This window comes from Aquarana catesbeiana, linkage group LG04 (genome assembly GCF_042186555.1).
Source record: "Aquarana catesbeiana isolate 2022-GZ linkage group LG04, ASM4218655v1, whole genome shotgun sequence".
In the NCBI taxonomy this organism is placed as follows: Eukaryota; Metazoa; Chordata; class Amphibia; order Anura; family Ranidae; genus Aquarana; species Aquarana catesbeiana.
Genome location: NC_133327.1, coordinates 202,856,003 through 202,869,918, shown reverse-complemented (window position 1 = coordinate 202,869,918; position 13,916 = coordinate 202,856,003). Strand labels below are relative to the sequence as shown.

General features: G+C 43.1%; 1 protein-coding gene across 1 annotated transcript in view; it reads right to left on the bottom strand.

Annotated features, from left to right (window-relative positions):
* Nucleotides 1–13,916, bottom strand: part of NMD3 (NMD3 ribosome export adaptor) — a 108,559-nt gene that overhangs the window by 25,986 nt on the left and 68,657 nt on the right. The window contains exon 11 of the mRNA XM_073626117.1: nucleotides 1,999–2,144. Coding sequence (XP_073482218.1) covers nucleotides 1,999–2,144 — 146 coding nt within the window. The remainder of the gene's footprint in view (nucleotides 1–1,998; nucleotides 2,145–13,916) is intronic.

The following is a 13,916-nucleotide window of genomic DNA, read 5'->3' as shown; positions in this document are numbered from 1 at the left end:
AGCAGTCAATCAGTAAGATCTAAATAATGCTGTCATGTGGTAGTGCCAGAACTCTGCTGATCGGCTGCAGTTTAAAAGTGTCTGGTTACAAGTTATGTTCACACATTACACTCAGTGAACTGAGGGACATCTACACTCACCGGCCACTTTATTAGGTTCATCTTGCTAGAACCGGGTTGGACCCCCTTCTGCTTTCAGAACTGCCCTGATTCTTCATGGCATAGATTCAACAAGGTGTTGGAAATATTCCTCAGAGATTTTGGTCCATATTGTCATGATAACATCACGCAGTTGCTGCAGATTTGTCGGTTGCACATCCATGATGCGAATCTCCCATTTCACCACATCCCAAAGGTGCTCTACTGGATAAGATCTGGTGACAGTGGAGGCCACTGGAGTACAGTGAACTTACTGTCATGTTCAAGAAACCAGTGGTGAGATGATTTGAGCTTTGTGACATGGTACATTATCCTGCTGGAAGTAGCCATCAGAAGATGAGTACACATAAAGAGATGGACATGGTCAGCAACAATACTCAGGTAGGCCGCAGCGTTTAAATGATGCTCAATCAGTACTAAGGGGCCCAATGTGTGCCAACAAAATATCCCCCACACCATCACCAGCAGCTTGAACCATTGATACAAGGCAGGATGGATCCATGATTTCATGCTGTTTACACCAAATTCTCACCCTACCACTTGAATGTTGCAGCTGAAATTGAGACTCATCAGACCAGTCAATGTTTTTCCAAACTTCTATTGTCCAATATTGGTGAGCCTGTGCGAATTGTAGCCTCAGTTACCTGTTCTTAGCTGACAGGAGTGGCACCTGGTGCGGACTTTTGCTACTGTAGTCTGCTTCAAGGTTCAATGTGTTGTGCATTAGAGATATTCTGCATACCTTGGTTGTAACAAGTGGTTATTTGAGTTACTGCTGCCTTTCTATCATCTCCAACCAGTCTGCCCATTTTCCTCTGCATCAACCAGGCATTTTCATCCACACAACTGCTGCTCACTGGATATTTTCTCTTTTTCGGACCACTCTGTGAACTCTAGAGATGGTTATACATGAAATTCCCAGTAGATCAGCATTTTTTGGAATACTTTGACCAGCCCGTCTGGCACCAACAACCATGCCACATTCAAAGTCACTTAAATCCCCTTTCTTAACCATTCTGATGCTCTGTTTGAACTTTAGGCATCTAGATGTGAAGACGACTTGCTAAACGCATTGAGTTGCTGCCAGTTTGTGCTACCAAGCAATTGAACAGGTGTACCTAATAAAGTGGCCGTTGAGTGTATTTCGTTAATTTAAAGAAGAAAAATTCCAGGTATGGCTTTATAATACATCGTTACATTGGTCCAGCTTGGACCATCCTAACTAGGTGTATACCATACCTGACCAATGCCCGTGGCAGCTGGAAATCCCTGAAATAGACAGCATTACGCCACTTGCTTCTGGGTCCCGTGCATTTTCTGAATGAATGCAAAGATGCAAAGTGTTCTCTGATTGGACAAGGTAGAAATTGTGATGTCACCTCCCCACCTTGTCCATCAGAGAAAGCTTTATTCGGAAAATGCAAAGAATTCTCTTAATGCTACTCGTGTCAGGAGGCTGACCTTCTGTGTTCAAGTAAGCAAGAGTGCAGCCACTCGTTGCAGGACCCAGAAAGTGGAGGATCACTGAAGTAGTAGTGTCTATATCTCTGATTTCCAGCTTCCAAGGGGATTGACTAGCTATGGTATATACATAGTTACACTGGTTAAGCAGGAACAATGTAACTATGTATAACATAGCATTGTCTGGAATTACTCTTTAAGCTGTAATTTCTCACAGCAAGTGTTGAGTGTTCCAAGAGTGCACAGAATGGCAGAAGGGAGTTAGAGCCTAGTGGTTGAGATCCACTGGCATATAACATGGTTCACATAAACAGGGTGATGGGCCATGAAAAAGCTTGCTGGGGGAAAAAAAAAAAAAAAAACAGAAGTGGAGTTATACCTTATTTGATCTCATTCCAGCGCCTGCTCCTTGTTTCCGGTCTCTAACAATATCTACGTCCATCACAATGAACTCCTCTAGTTGTTTAGGATGAAACAAGCTGTTAAACGGATGTCGCCAATATGTGCTCCCATCAACTTCTGTAACTGAGGGAGAAAAGAATTTTTTTTTTTTCATTATATACATATAGGAGAGAAGAGACCATCTTGATTTAAATCTTATCAGTATGTGTTAATGATCTAAATCTTATGTGTTTATATACACAAGTTGACATGGTGACAGCAATCCATGTTTGCTCATTACAAACACAAGCACCGTTTCTACACAGCAGTTGCATTTTGCTGCTCCTTCTTATACAATGCAAGTCTATGAGTCATTGAAAGTAATGCAATCTTTATGTGGGTGTTATGCTATCTGAACAGCTGTGTAGCAGCAAACAAAATATGGACCCAATGACAGCTGCTTCTACTGGGTAAGCTACAATTCTGTATATTGAATAGAACAAAAATATGGAAACACATGCACAGTAACATCAAAATATCTTTAGTATTTCTTCTAACATAAAACTTAAATATGTGCTCACATTTCCTTTCAGCTTTGATAAACATGAAAGCACTGAAAATCAATGGGTTGTATGTTCCATGGAAACTGACCCTGAAATTTGCTTAGACTTTATTCTGAATTTGAAAAAATTAAGCTAGAGAAGGTTCATTTTCAGGCAAGAGGTGAAGCCACTTATCCTCTTTATTAGGGCAATAAAAAGTTGGGTTGTCAAGTCTAATGTATTCAAGAAAGAAGTCACAAACTAGACCATTCAAAAGGCTTTTTAAAAACAATAAGATTGAACCCATATGTGTAGTAAACCCTCAATGCCCCTTCATCCCAAGCCAATCTGTTATTGTTGCTACTCATCTTGTTGTAGAAGTAGCACTCAGAAGGCCTATTTACAGACTGCTCTTTGTTAATGCATTTTATCCTAATTCATCACAAACACTCTACTTGTCTACCAATTTAAAGTGATATAAAAGAAAAAAAACAAAATGCGCCTTTAATGACAAACATGTCATACTTACCCGCTCTGTGCACAGGTTTTGCACAGGGCAGCCTGATCCTCTTATTCTGGGGTCCCCTGCCGACACTCCTGGCCCCTCCCTCCTGCCCCCATAGCAAGCTGTCCATTCACACAAGGAGCGCTGCTCAGCCCCGTTCCCACTCTCTCATTGGCTCACTGGCTGTGATTGACAGTAGCGGGAGCCAATGGCTCACGCTCCTGTCTCAGCCAATGAAGAGGAAGAGACCAGGGACAGCCACTGCTCTCATGCCCATCGCTGGATCGAGATAGAGCTCAAGTATTAGGGGGAGCAGCACACAGAAGGTTTTTACCTTCATGTGTAGAATGTATGAAGGTAAAAAATCTTGAGCCTTTACAACCACTTTAAAACATCTGTGAGTCCTTACCTTCTAAAACAACCCATTACCTTTAAAATAGAAAATGAAGGGCAAGACATTTTTGTATACGTACAAAAAAAAAAAAAAAATATATATAAATTACATATATACACACATACATACACACATACATACACACATACATACACACACACACACACACACACACACACACACACAATCCCCCCACTCCCCCTTTTTCTTTTTTTATGAGTGATGACATACCCTCTGTTCTCAGCTGCATCATGATCTTAGAGAGCTGGGGAGGAAAAGCGCAAGTATACTGGTCTTCCCAGTGAATGGCTGTGCAGGGGGGCATGTCAGGACAAGTCTGATCATTGCAGGAGAGCAGGCCGAGTTCTCAGCACAGCTAGAAAACAAACCAAAGAAAGGGGGAGGGGGGTGGTGGGAAAGGGGAGGGGTGGTCACCAACCATCGAGATCACTTTCAAGGAGGGGTCTGATGCCAGGATATCTTTTGTACGCCATGGAGTATTGGAACTGTGTCCAATAGAACCATGTCTTTCAGAAACATTCAGCATGGTGGCACAGGGACACCCATAGTGGTAATATCGTTTACTGCTTTGATCCATTGGCTAGTTGAAGGAGTCTGTTCTGATTTCAAGTTGGAAGGGATACAGGGCCTGGCGGCATATAGTAAGTATTGCTAGAGATGTACGATATTTCCGCAGTGATAATGTGCTAAGGTGTAGCAGACATGCAGCAGATAATTTTCCTGGGAAATGTCTGCAAAACCAAGGATCACCGCACACACCTTAGATCAGGGGTCTCAAACTGGCGGCCCCCCAGCTGTTGTAAAACTACAAGTCCCATCATGCCTCTGTCTGTGGGAGTCATGCTTGTAACTGTCAGCCTTGCAATGCTTCACACCAGTTTGAGACCCCTGCCTTAGATCAAGTGTGGTCAGTTTTTAATAGGAAAGCAGAGTGACTGGTAGGCACACCAGGTATTTCACAAAGAGAACAGGATATATTTTCAAGTACATGATTCAGCAGGCACATATCAAGAATATAAAATTCTGGGTTGACATATTCTTTAACGTTGACACAAACAGCAATGTCAACGTGAAGCATAAACAATGGTGAAATGCAGTCAGATTAGTAAAAAAGATGTGACAAAAAGATATGCCACTGTGGGAAACAATCCTTCTTCAGCTTGCATTGGGAATAAATAATGAAGGGTATAGCATGGTGTAAAAAAAAAAAAAAAAATGACAGAAAGGCTCTATCAGGAGAAAACATCAACAAACAGATATACTTTAATAACCACCATAGTTAATAAACTGTAGCAGAATGGGAAGGGGGAGGTGCATTGTTTAAAGCAGCACTTAAAAAAGTCAAAACTACACAAACTTATAGGTTCTCAAGAAAATATTAATGTTAACATTTTAAAATGGGCTCCAGAAAATCTGGAATTATTGGCGTGAACTAGGGAATTCGAGATTAGCAATACCAGTATTTCACATGCAGGTGGCACTGGAGGCAAATATCTGACAGCCTCATCAAATGAGTGGGAGAGCTAGCCATGAATACATACACATAACATTTTTACATATTTGTGTTACAATAGTAAAAAAAATGTAAACTGTATATTTCTAGATTAGCCACTAGACAGTTTCCTCTATGGCTCATTGTAAATACTCATACTCAATTACCAACCACTGAGATAGCATATCAGCCACATATTGAGTATCCTGTCTTCAATAATTCTGAACTGCACTGTACAATGGGTAGCACTGACCAGTAGCAATGCAAAGCCACCATGTAGAGGACATTTTTTTTGGCAATATGCACGGTTTTATTGACGGAAGAGAGGCAGCGAAACAATGTAAAAATGTAGCCATTTTTGATTTGACTAAAAACTTACTCCAGGGCACAATATGGATGACTACCACAGCAGGTAGACAAGTGTAAGAACTTTCCAACAGTATACAACCTCTTTAACTTGTTATTTATAAAGTCTCCAGGTTTTTCACCTTAATGTATTAACCACTTCAGCCCCGGAAGAATTTACCCCCTTCCTGACCAGAGCACTTTTTGCGATTCGGCACTGCGTTGCTTTAACTGACAATTGCGCGGTCGTGCGACGTGGCTCCCAAACAAAATTGATGTCCTTTTTTTCCCCACAAATAGAGCTTTCTTTTGGTGGCATTTGATCACCTCTGTTTATTAATTGCGCTATAAACAAAAAAATAGCGACAATTTTGAAAAAAACGCATTATTTTTTACTTTTTGCTATAATAAATATCCCGAAAAAATTATTAAAAAAACATTTTTTTTCCTCAGTTTAGGCCGATACGTATTCTTCAACATATTTTTGGTTAAAAAAAATAAAAAATCGCAATAAGCGTTTATTGGTTTGCTCAAAAGTTATAGCATTTACAAAATAGGGGATAGTTTTATGGCATTTTTATTATTTTTTTTTTTTTACTAGTAATGGTAGCGATTTATTTAAAATCAGCGATTTTTATTATGACTGCAAAATTATGGCGGACACATCAGACATTTTTGACACTTGTAATTTATACAGCAATCAGTGCTATAAAAATGCACTGATTCCTGTGTAAATGACACTGGCAGTGAAGGGGTTAACCACTAGGGGCGGGGAGGAGTTAAGTCAGTACTAGGGAGTGTTTTCTAACTGTAGGGGGGGGTGGGCTAGCTGTGACACGTCACTGATCTCTGCTCCCGATCTCCGTGAGGCGATCGCAGGTATGCCCGTGGCAATCAAGTCCGTGGGACCCGCGACCCGACTCACAGAGCTCCCGGCCGGCGCGCACGCAATGGCACGGCGGGAAATTCAATGGGACTTACAGGTACGCCCCTTTGCCTAGCCGTGCCATTCTGCCGACGTACATCGGCGTGCGGCGGTCGGGAAGTGAAAAACCTTTTGTGCTGCAGCTGCCCCCCAGAGCCTCCTTTTTCTTACCTGAACCTATCCGTTCCAGTGATGAGCACGAGCCCAGCAGCTCCAGCCACTGTCTCTGTCCTCATTGGATAGATTGATAGGGAGCCACTGGCTCTCGTCGCTGTCAATCAAATCCAGTGACACGAGAGCGAGGGGCGGGGCTGAGTCCTGCGGTCTGTGTCAATGGATGCAGCAGCGGGACTTGTGAGCGCGCCAGCATGGATGCCCCCATGGAAAGCGGCTCTCTGTGGGGGGCATCTGATGAAGAGGAGGAGCCAGAAGAGCCGCCGGGGGACCCCTGAAAAGGAGGATTGGGGCTGTGCTGTGCAAAATGCTTGCACAGAACAGGTAAGTATAACATGTTTGTTATTTTAAAAAAATAAATCAATTTACAATCACTTTAATGTAATAGCACTGATATCCATGTCAATAGTCATGCAGTACTGAAGACATTTTAAAGCTGAACTCCAGGAAGATGAGAAAAACACCAAGTAAAACACAGCTATGTAGTCACTAAAAGATCAAAGTGATCATTAAAGTGATTCTAAAAAGGTAAAGAAAAAAAAAACATGTTATACTTACCTGCTCTGTGCAATTATCACAGTTCCTCTATTATCAGCTGCATAAGAGCTGGGTGAAAAGAAAGAGCAGCACACTGGTCTTCCCAGTGGATGGCTGTGCAGGGGGTGTCAGGACAAGTCATTGGAGAGTAGGCCGAGTTTTTAAAACAGCGAGAGAACTGACCATGCTGTAGTGGTCAGTTTTTAATAGGAAAATAGAGGGACTGGCAGGAACACCGGGGATTTCACACAAAGAAAGCAATATAAAAAGAGAACAGGATAATTTTTCGCACAAGTACATGGTACAGCAGGCACATATCAGGAATACGAAATGTTCCGTTTACATATTCTTTAAATCTATATATCTAAATATATAGATTTATATATAAATCTATATATTTCAACAGAGAAGGACAGGGAGCCAGGACAGTGCGTACAAACTTGAGGTGTGTCACCTGATCTGGCCATGAACATGTGGGAGGGTTATTTTTTTAATTTTTTTTATTTTGACCTACATTTTTGAAGCAGTTTGAAAAGTGACACTTACATTTTTAAATGAATTTTCCAGAACAGTGTTCACTTGTATTTACTGCTGCACTCTCTTTGTGTTCTGGTAAACACAGCATGCCCTATTCTGCTGTATCTGAATCAATCCCCCCCCCCCCCCCTCCTCCAGTGAACAAATGAAGAGAATAGAGTCAAAATGATCTCAAACATAAGCCATTTACCCTGAAAGCATGTTGTGATCTATTTTCCTCCTGGGTCTGATGCCCATGTCCACAAACCATTAGACATTGCATGTGAAGCAATCTGATTCCTCGCTGTGGCAAACATCTTTGCAGGATACATAAAGTGCTGTGAAAAAGTATTTGCCCCTTTCTGGTTTATTTTTTCACACCTTATTGCACTTACTCAGATTATTAAACAAATTTTAATATTACACAAAGATAACTTGAGTAATTACAAAATGCAGTTTTTAACCACTTGCTTACTGGGCACTTAAACCCCCTTCCTGCCCAGACCAATTTTCAGCTTTAAGCGCTCTCACACTTTGAATTGCGTGGTCATGCTACAGTGTACCCCAAATGAAAATGTTATCATTTTTTTCACACAGATATAGCTTTATTTTGGTGGTATTTAATTGCTGCTGGGTTTTTTATTTTTTGCTAAATAAAACAAAACATTTTGAAAAAAAAACAAAACTGTTTCATAGGTTTGTTATAAAATTTTGAAAACAGATAATTTTTCTCCTTCACTGATGTTTGCTGATAAGATGGCACTAATGGGCACTGATAAGCACTGATGCGGCGGCACTGATGGGTGGCACTGGTAGGTAACACTGATAAGCAGCACTGATCTGTGGCACTGATTGGCAGCACTGGTGGGCATTGATGGGTGGCACAGTGGGCACTGGCAGCTGACACTGGTAGGCACAGAAAATGCAGCCGTGGCTTTCTGTGTGAGGGACCGATGTCCCTCTGACAGAAGCCAGTGATCGGCTTTTTTTTTCAGCGCGAGGGGGAAAAAAAAATACCGATTACCAAGCTTCTGTTTACATCACGTGATCAACAGTCATTGGCTGACAGCTGATCACGTGGTAAGGGGCCGGGATCGACCCCTTACTCTGATCCGTGATCGGCCAAGTCTCAGACACGGCTGATCACAGAGCGCACCACGCGTGACCCGTAGGGACGCACAGACAGTGCTTGCTCGGGAGGATGTCCATGGACACCCTCCCAGCAATTAAGGCCCGCACTGTAGCCGTCTTTCGGCTATAGCACGGGCAGCATGTAGTAAAATGATGATTTAATTTAACCACTTGCTGACCGCTCCATAGCAGATTTATTGCTACAGGGCGGTCGCGCTGCGCAGAATCACGTATATATACACATGTGAATCTGCACCTCCAGGTGGGGGGGGGGGCGCGTGCACTGCATCTGCTCAGATTTGTCACAGCAGAAGCCAATCAGCAGGTGCTGGCCAATGGAGGTCTGGAGGCACCCACCGAACATCGGAAAAATCACACAGAACGGAGCTTTGCCTATGTAAACAAGGGATGTGATGGATTTTGTGTCCCTGATAAAAACCAACACAAATAGTACACACAAACACTGGCTACGCACACGTTTAACCCTTTGATGGGCCTAGATATATAACCCCTTCCCAGCCAGTGTCATTAGTACAGGGACTGTGCATATTTTTAGCACTTTGACACTTTTGGTTCCCACAAAGTGTCAAAAAGTATCAGTGTCAGAATGTCTGCCGCGATAGCACAGTCCCACTACAAGTTGCTGATTGCCATACTAGTATTAAAAAAAAAAAAAAAATAATAATTCCAGTATATATCCCATTGTTTGTAGACGCTATAACTTTTGCGTAAACCAATCAATATACGTTTATTGGGATTTTTCTTTTTATCAAAAACATGTAGCAGAATACATACTGGCCTAAATTTATGAAGAAATTAGATTACATTTTTTATATTGGAGATGTTATATAGCAGGGGTCGTCAACCCCCGGGCCGCGGCCCTCTACCAGGCCGTGGCAGTTTTGCAGCCGTGCCGCGGGTGTGGGCGGCCGGCATGAAAGAGTCGGGCGGCCTGCATGAGAGAGCTGGGTGGATGGAAGAAGCGAGCGGGCAAGCAGAGATGACATCATCGCTCTTCCGCACTCAGACGGTGTTCTGTCAGCCTCAGTGTAGGAGGTGCGGTGGGGAGCAAAGAGATGACATCATCCCTCACTGCCCGCCCTGCATCACCGCTCTCCTGCGGCTTCTTGCTGTGAGAAAACTGAGCATAGAGCTCTCCTTATTCAGTGGCACAGATTCTCCCCCCCCCAGCTAATCAGGAATGGCCGAGGGCAGAGCCAGAGAGTGACAGCCAGAGGAGTCACTAATCCTCCCACTGCCAGGTGAGACTGGCTGCAGCATGAGGAGGGCGACACCCTGCTACATCCAGAGGGGCGAGCCCACAGAGATGTGACGTCATCGGTAACAGGTGAGCTGTGTGTGGGAGTACAGGTGGGGTGCGCTGGGACTTGTAGTTCATCCCCTCAGCTGTCTGCCTGACATACCACAAGGGTCGCTCCACTCACAGTGCTTGCTGGAAGTCTGCCAGAGATCACCCTGAAATTGCTGAGTGCCTGGCTGCCCCCACGGGGTCTGATCCTCCGTGCCTTGGAGCAGCATGTAGCAGCATGTAGCCAGTGACGGCACAGCTTCAGATCAGCATGGCAGCCAGGCACCTGGCATTTTCAGAATGAGCAATGACAACCTCCATATTTTTATCCATTCTACAGCTAGAACCGCTGCTGCTATTCTGAATGGGGTGAGACGAAGGCACATTCGGAACCCACCGCTGCATAGAGGCCTGTCTAAATAGACCAGTGCTTTCACCAATGCAGTGGTGGCAAGCAGCGTGGCAAGTGACATTCTGCATCTGGTGGAAGGCAACGTGGCAAGTGACACGCTCAGGGCTCCCACTGATTTGGTATTCACTATGGCAAGTTGAACTATTTGATTTATTACTACAATATAATAATAGAAATAATGTGCTTCAATTACCCTGACACCATATCAAGCATGGTGCCATGATGACTGAAGCGCTAACACCAGACATTGCCCGCAAAAAATAGTTTACCCCCCAGGGTACAGCATTGCATGACTGTGCAACTGTCAGTGAAAGTAATGCAGTGTGGATTTGAATTAATCAATAGTAAAAAGGCTTGATTTAAATCCACTCAATTTAAATCATAATTTTTAAAGATAAAGAGCAACTGTCATCTCTGTCCCTCAGCGGCTCCTCCTCTGACCCGCTGTTGACTCACCGATAGTCTCATTCACTTTAATGGGAAGGCTGGTGATGAGGCAGTGACACAACAAGATGAGGGATGTGACGGCAGCAGGTGAGTGGATGCCAGGGGCTGCCATGATGGATCTGAAATGACAGGTGCTCTTTAAATGTAAGGACTTATTCTTACTGGTAGTTCGAATCTTTAATATTTGCAAACAAAATGGTTTCCCCATTTAGAAAAATATGCTGTTAGATTAGTAAAACAGCGATATCAGAACCAATTCAGTCATACAGTTTGTAGTGTACATAGACAATACAATGGGATAAAGGAATATTCCTGAACTTTGTTTTATCTCATGGTTACTGTGAAATTGTGTGAATGCATCAATGCAGTGCATGTTATCTCAGCTTGCAGAGCTTGGATTAATTGAACGAGTTTACCAAAAATGTAAGTATTGCAGAATATACAGCCTCATGCTACATAACTAAGCTCCATCTCATGCTGAATAAACTAAATTATTAATGTATCTTAAATAGATTAGATAGATTTTTACTCCAAAAGCATTTTATTAAAATGAATTTGATAAATAAAAAAAAATAAAAAGTCGATTTAAATAAAAAAAAAATAAAAAAAAAAAATCGAAAAAAATTAAAACAAATCTGATTTTTTTCAATTTTTTTAAATCAGATTTGTTTTAATTTTTTTTTTTTTTTTAATCATTGATTTACAGCCACCCTGGTCGTACCACAAAAAATGCTCTGGCCATGAAGAAGGGTTAAATCTTCCGGAGGTCAAGTGGTTAAGGTGAAAAGAAAAAAAAAAGGAAAAGCTGTCCAAACATGCCTGGTCCTATGTGAAAAGTAATTGTCTCCTAAACCTAATAATTGGTTGTACCACCCTTGCACACTTGGCAGCAACAACTGCAATCAAGTGTTTGTGATAACTGGCAATGGGTCTTTCACATCTCTGTGGTGGTATTTTGGCCCACTCTTCTTTGCAGCATTGTTTTAATTTAGCCACATTAGAGGGTTTTCGAGCATGAATGCTCCATGTAAAAAGGTTGTAAAGGCAGTGTTCACAATCACTGCCAGTTCCACTGCTAGAACAAAACGTACCGCACATTGTTTGTGCTTTTTAAAAATTCTTCTAAATACCTTATTTTACCGCGCCGATCTGCGGTCAAATGACTACCTGTCACTCTCCAATCTATGCACTACAAAGGGAGGGGCCGAGTTCCCTCTCTGATGTCTGCCGGGCGATAGAAGAGGAGAGGCGGCTCACACGCAGGAGCTGAAAGGGAGAGAAGGAGGGAGAGAGGAGAGCAGTGGGATGACAGGGGGACATAACCTGACCATGGTAATCAGGGATCAGCAGCCATGATTAACGTGGTCAGGACACACATGGGGACACAGGAACAGGCAGGATCAACCACGTTTTTTACAGCTTAGAAAAGGAAAAATGGCACTGCACAAGCACTGTGCGGTTTAAAATGCTTTAAAAGAAACAAGATCGGTCCGATCATGCCCCAGTTATTATATCAATAGAAATAGGGACCCCTACCCGCAAACCCAGTAATTGGCAGCTAAACAACTTTCTCCTTCAATATGCCCCATCTAGACTGGAACTAGAGACAACTTTACAGAACTACTTTTTAGAAAACAATACCCCCAAAGTCTCCCTCCCTACTATCTGGGAGGCCCACAAGGCAGTCCTCAGGGGACGGTGCATTGCGATCTCTTTGGCTATGAAGAAAAATGCGATGGCATCTAAAATTCAAGCCGAGAGAGATCTTAAGGCTCTAGAACTCCGACTGCAAGCCTCACCATCCCTACCTCTCCTTAAAAAAGTGATTTGCCTCAGAAACACTCTCCGAGACTTAGTGCTGGGACGGGTGGAGAAGGCACTGCTTCGGCTAAAACAAACATATTATGATAAAGGCAACAAAGCCCATACCCTTCTGGCACGTAAATTAACCGAACGCTCTCACATGTCCACCCCTCACCAAATTAAAGATAAGAAGGGGGCACTTTTATCACACCCCCAAGACATAGCTCGGGCCTTCGAGGAATTCTACACAACCCTATATAATAATCCTGAAATCCCCCAGGATCCGCTTCCTCCCGATTTAAAAGATCGTATGCGACAATATTTGGAGGATAGTGGAGTTCCCAAAATCCAGGGGACGGACCTAATGTCACTTAAAGCTCCAATCACAGAGGAAGAACTAATGGCCACTATTAAAATCCTGCCCTCACATAAATCCCCTGGACCAGATGGTCTCCCTTATGAGTACTACAAGGCATTTCTCCCGATTCTCCTGTCCCATATGTGCAAGATGTTTAATGCCTTCTTTCAGAAAACCACTATTCCCGTGGACATGCAGAGGTCGTTCCTCACGTTAATCCCCAAACCTGACAAAGATCCTTTAGTATGTGCCAGTTATAGGTCAATCGCACTTCTAAACTCTGATTTAAAAATCTTCACTAAACTCCTTTCGATGCGATTGAACCTGATACTTCCCTCTCTAATACACAAGGATCAGGTGGGATTTGTCCCCCTGCGTCAGGCAGGGATAACACGAGACGAATTATTGACCTGATAGATGTGGTGAACAGAAATAAGCTAGAGGCATTAGTTCTCGGCTTGGATGCAGAAAAAGCTTTTGACCGCCTTGGCTGGTCCTTCCTGTTCGCCACGTTGAACTGCATTGGATTCCAGGGTCCATTTTTGCAAGCCATAAGACATCTGTACACCAATCCCTCATCCCAGGTAAAAACTCCCTTTGCCCTCTCGCAGGCTTTTCCGATAGCGAATGGAACCCGCCAGGGGTGCCCGCTCCCACCGTTATTATTTGCATTGTGTGTTGAGCCTCTGGCGGCGTCCATTCGAAAAAATCCGAACATACACGGGATCTCGATGAGAAAATAGGATTTTTTAAAACAGCTTACCTGTAAAATCCTTTTCTTTCGAAGGACATCACGGGACAGAGCCACAGTAATTACTGATGGGTTATATAGGTATCACTGGTGATTGGACACTGGCACACCCTATCAGGAAGTTCAACCCCCTATATAATCCCTCCCCCTTGCAGGGATACCTCAGTTTTGTAGCCAAGCAATATAGTGTATTAGAAGAGGGGCGGGACCTCTGTGTCCCGTGATGTCCTTCGAAAGAAAAGGATTTTACAGGT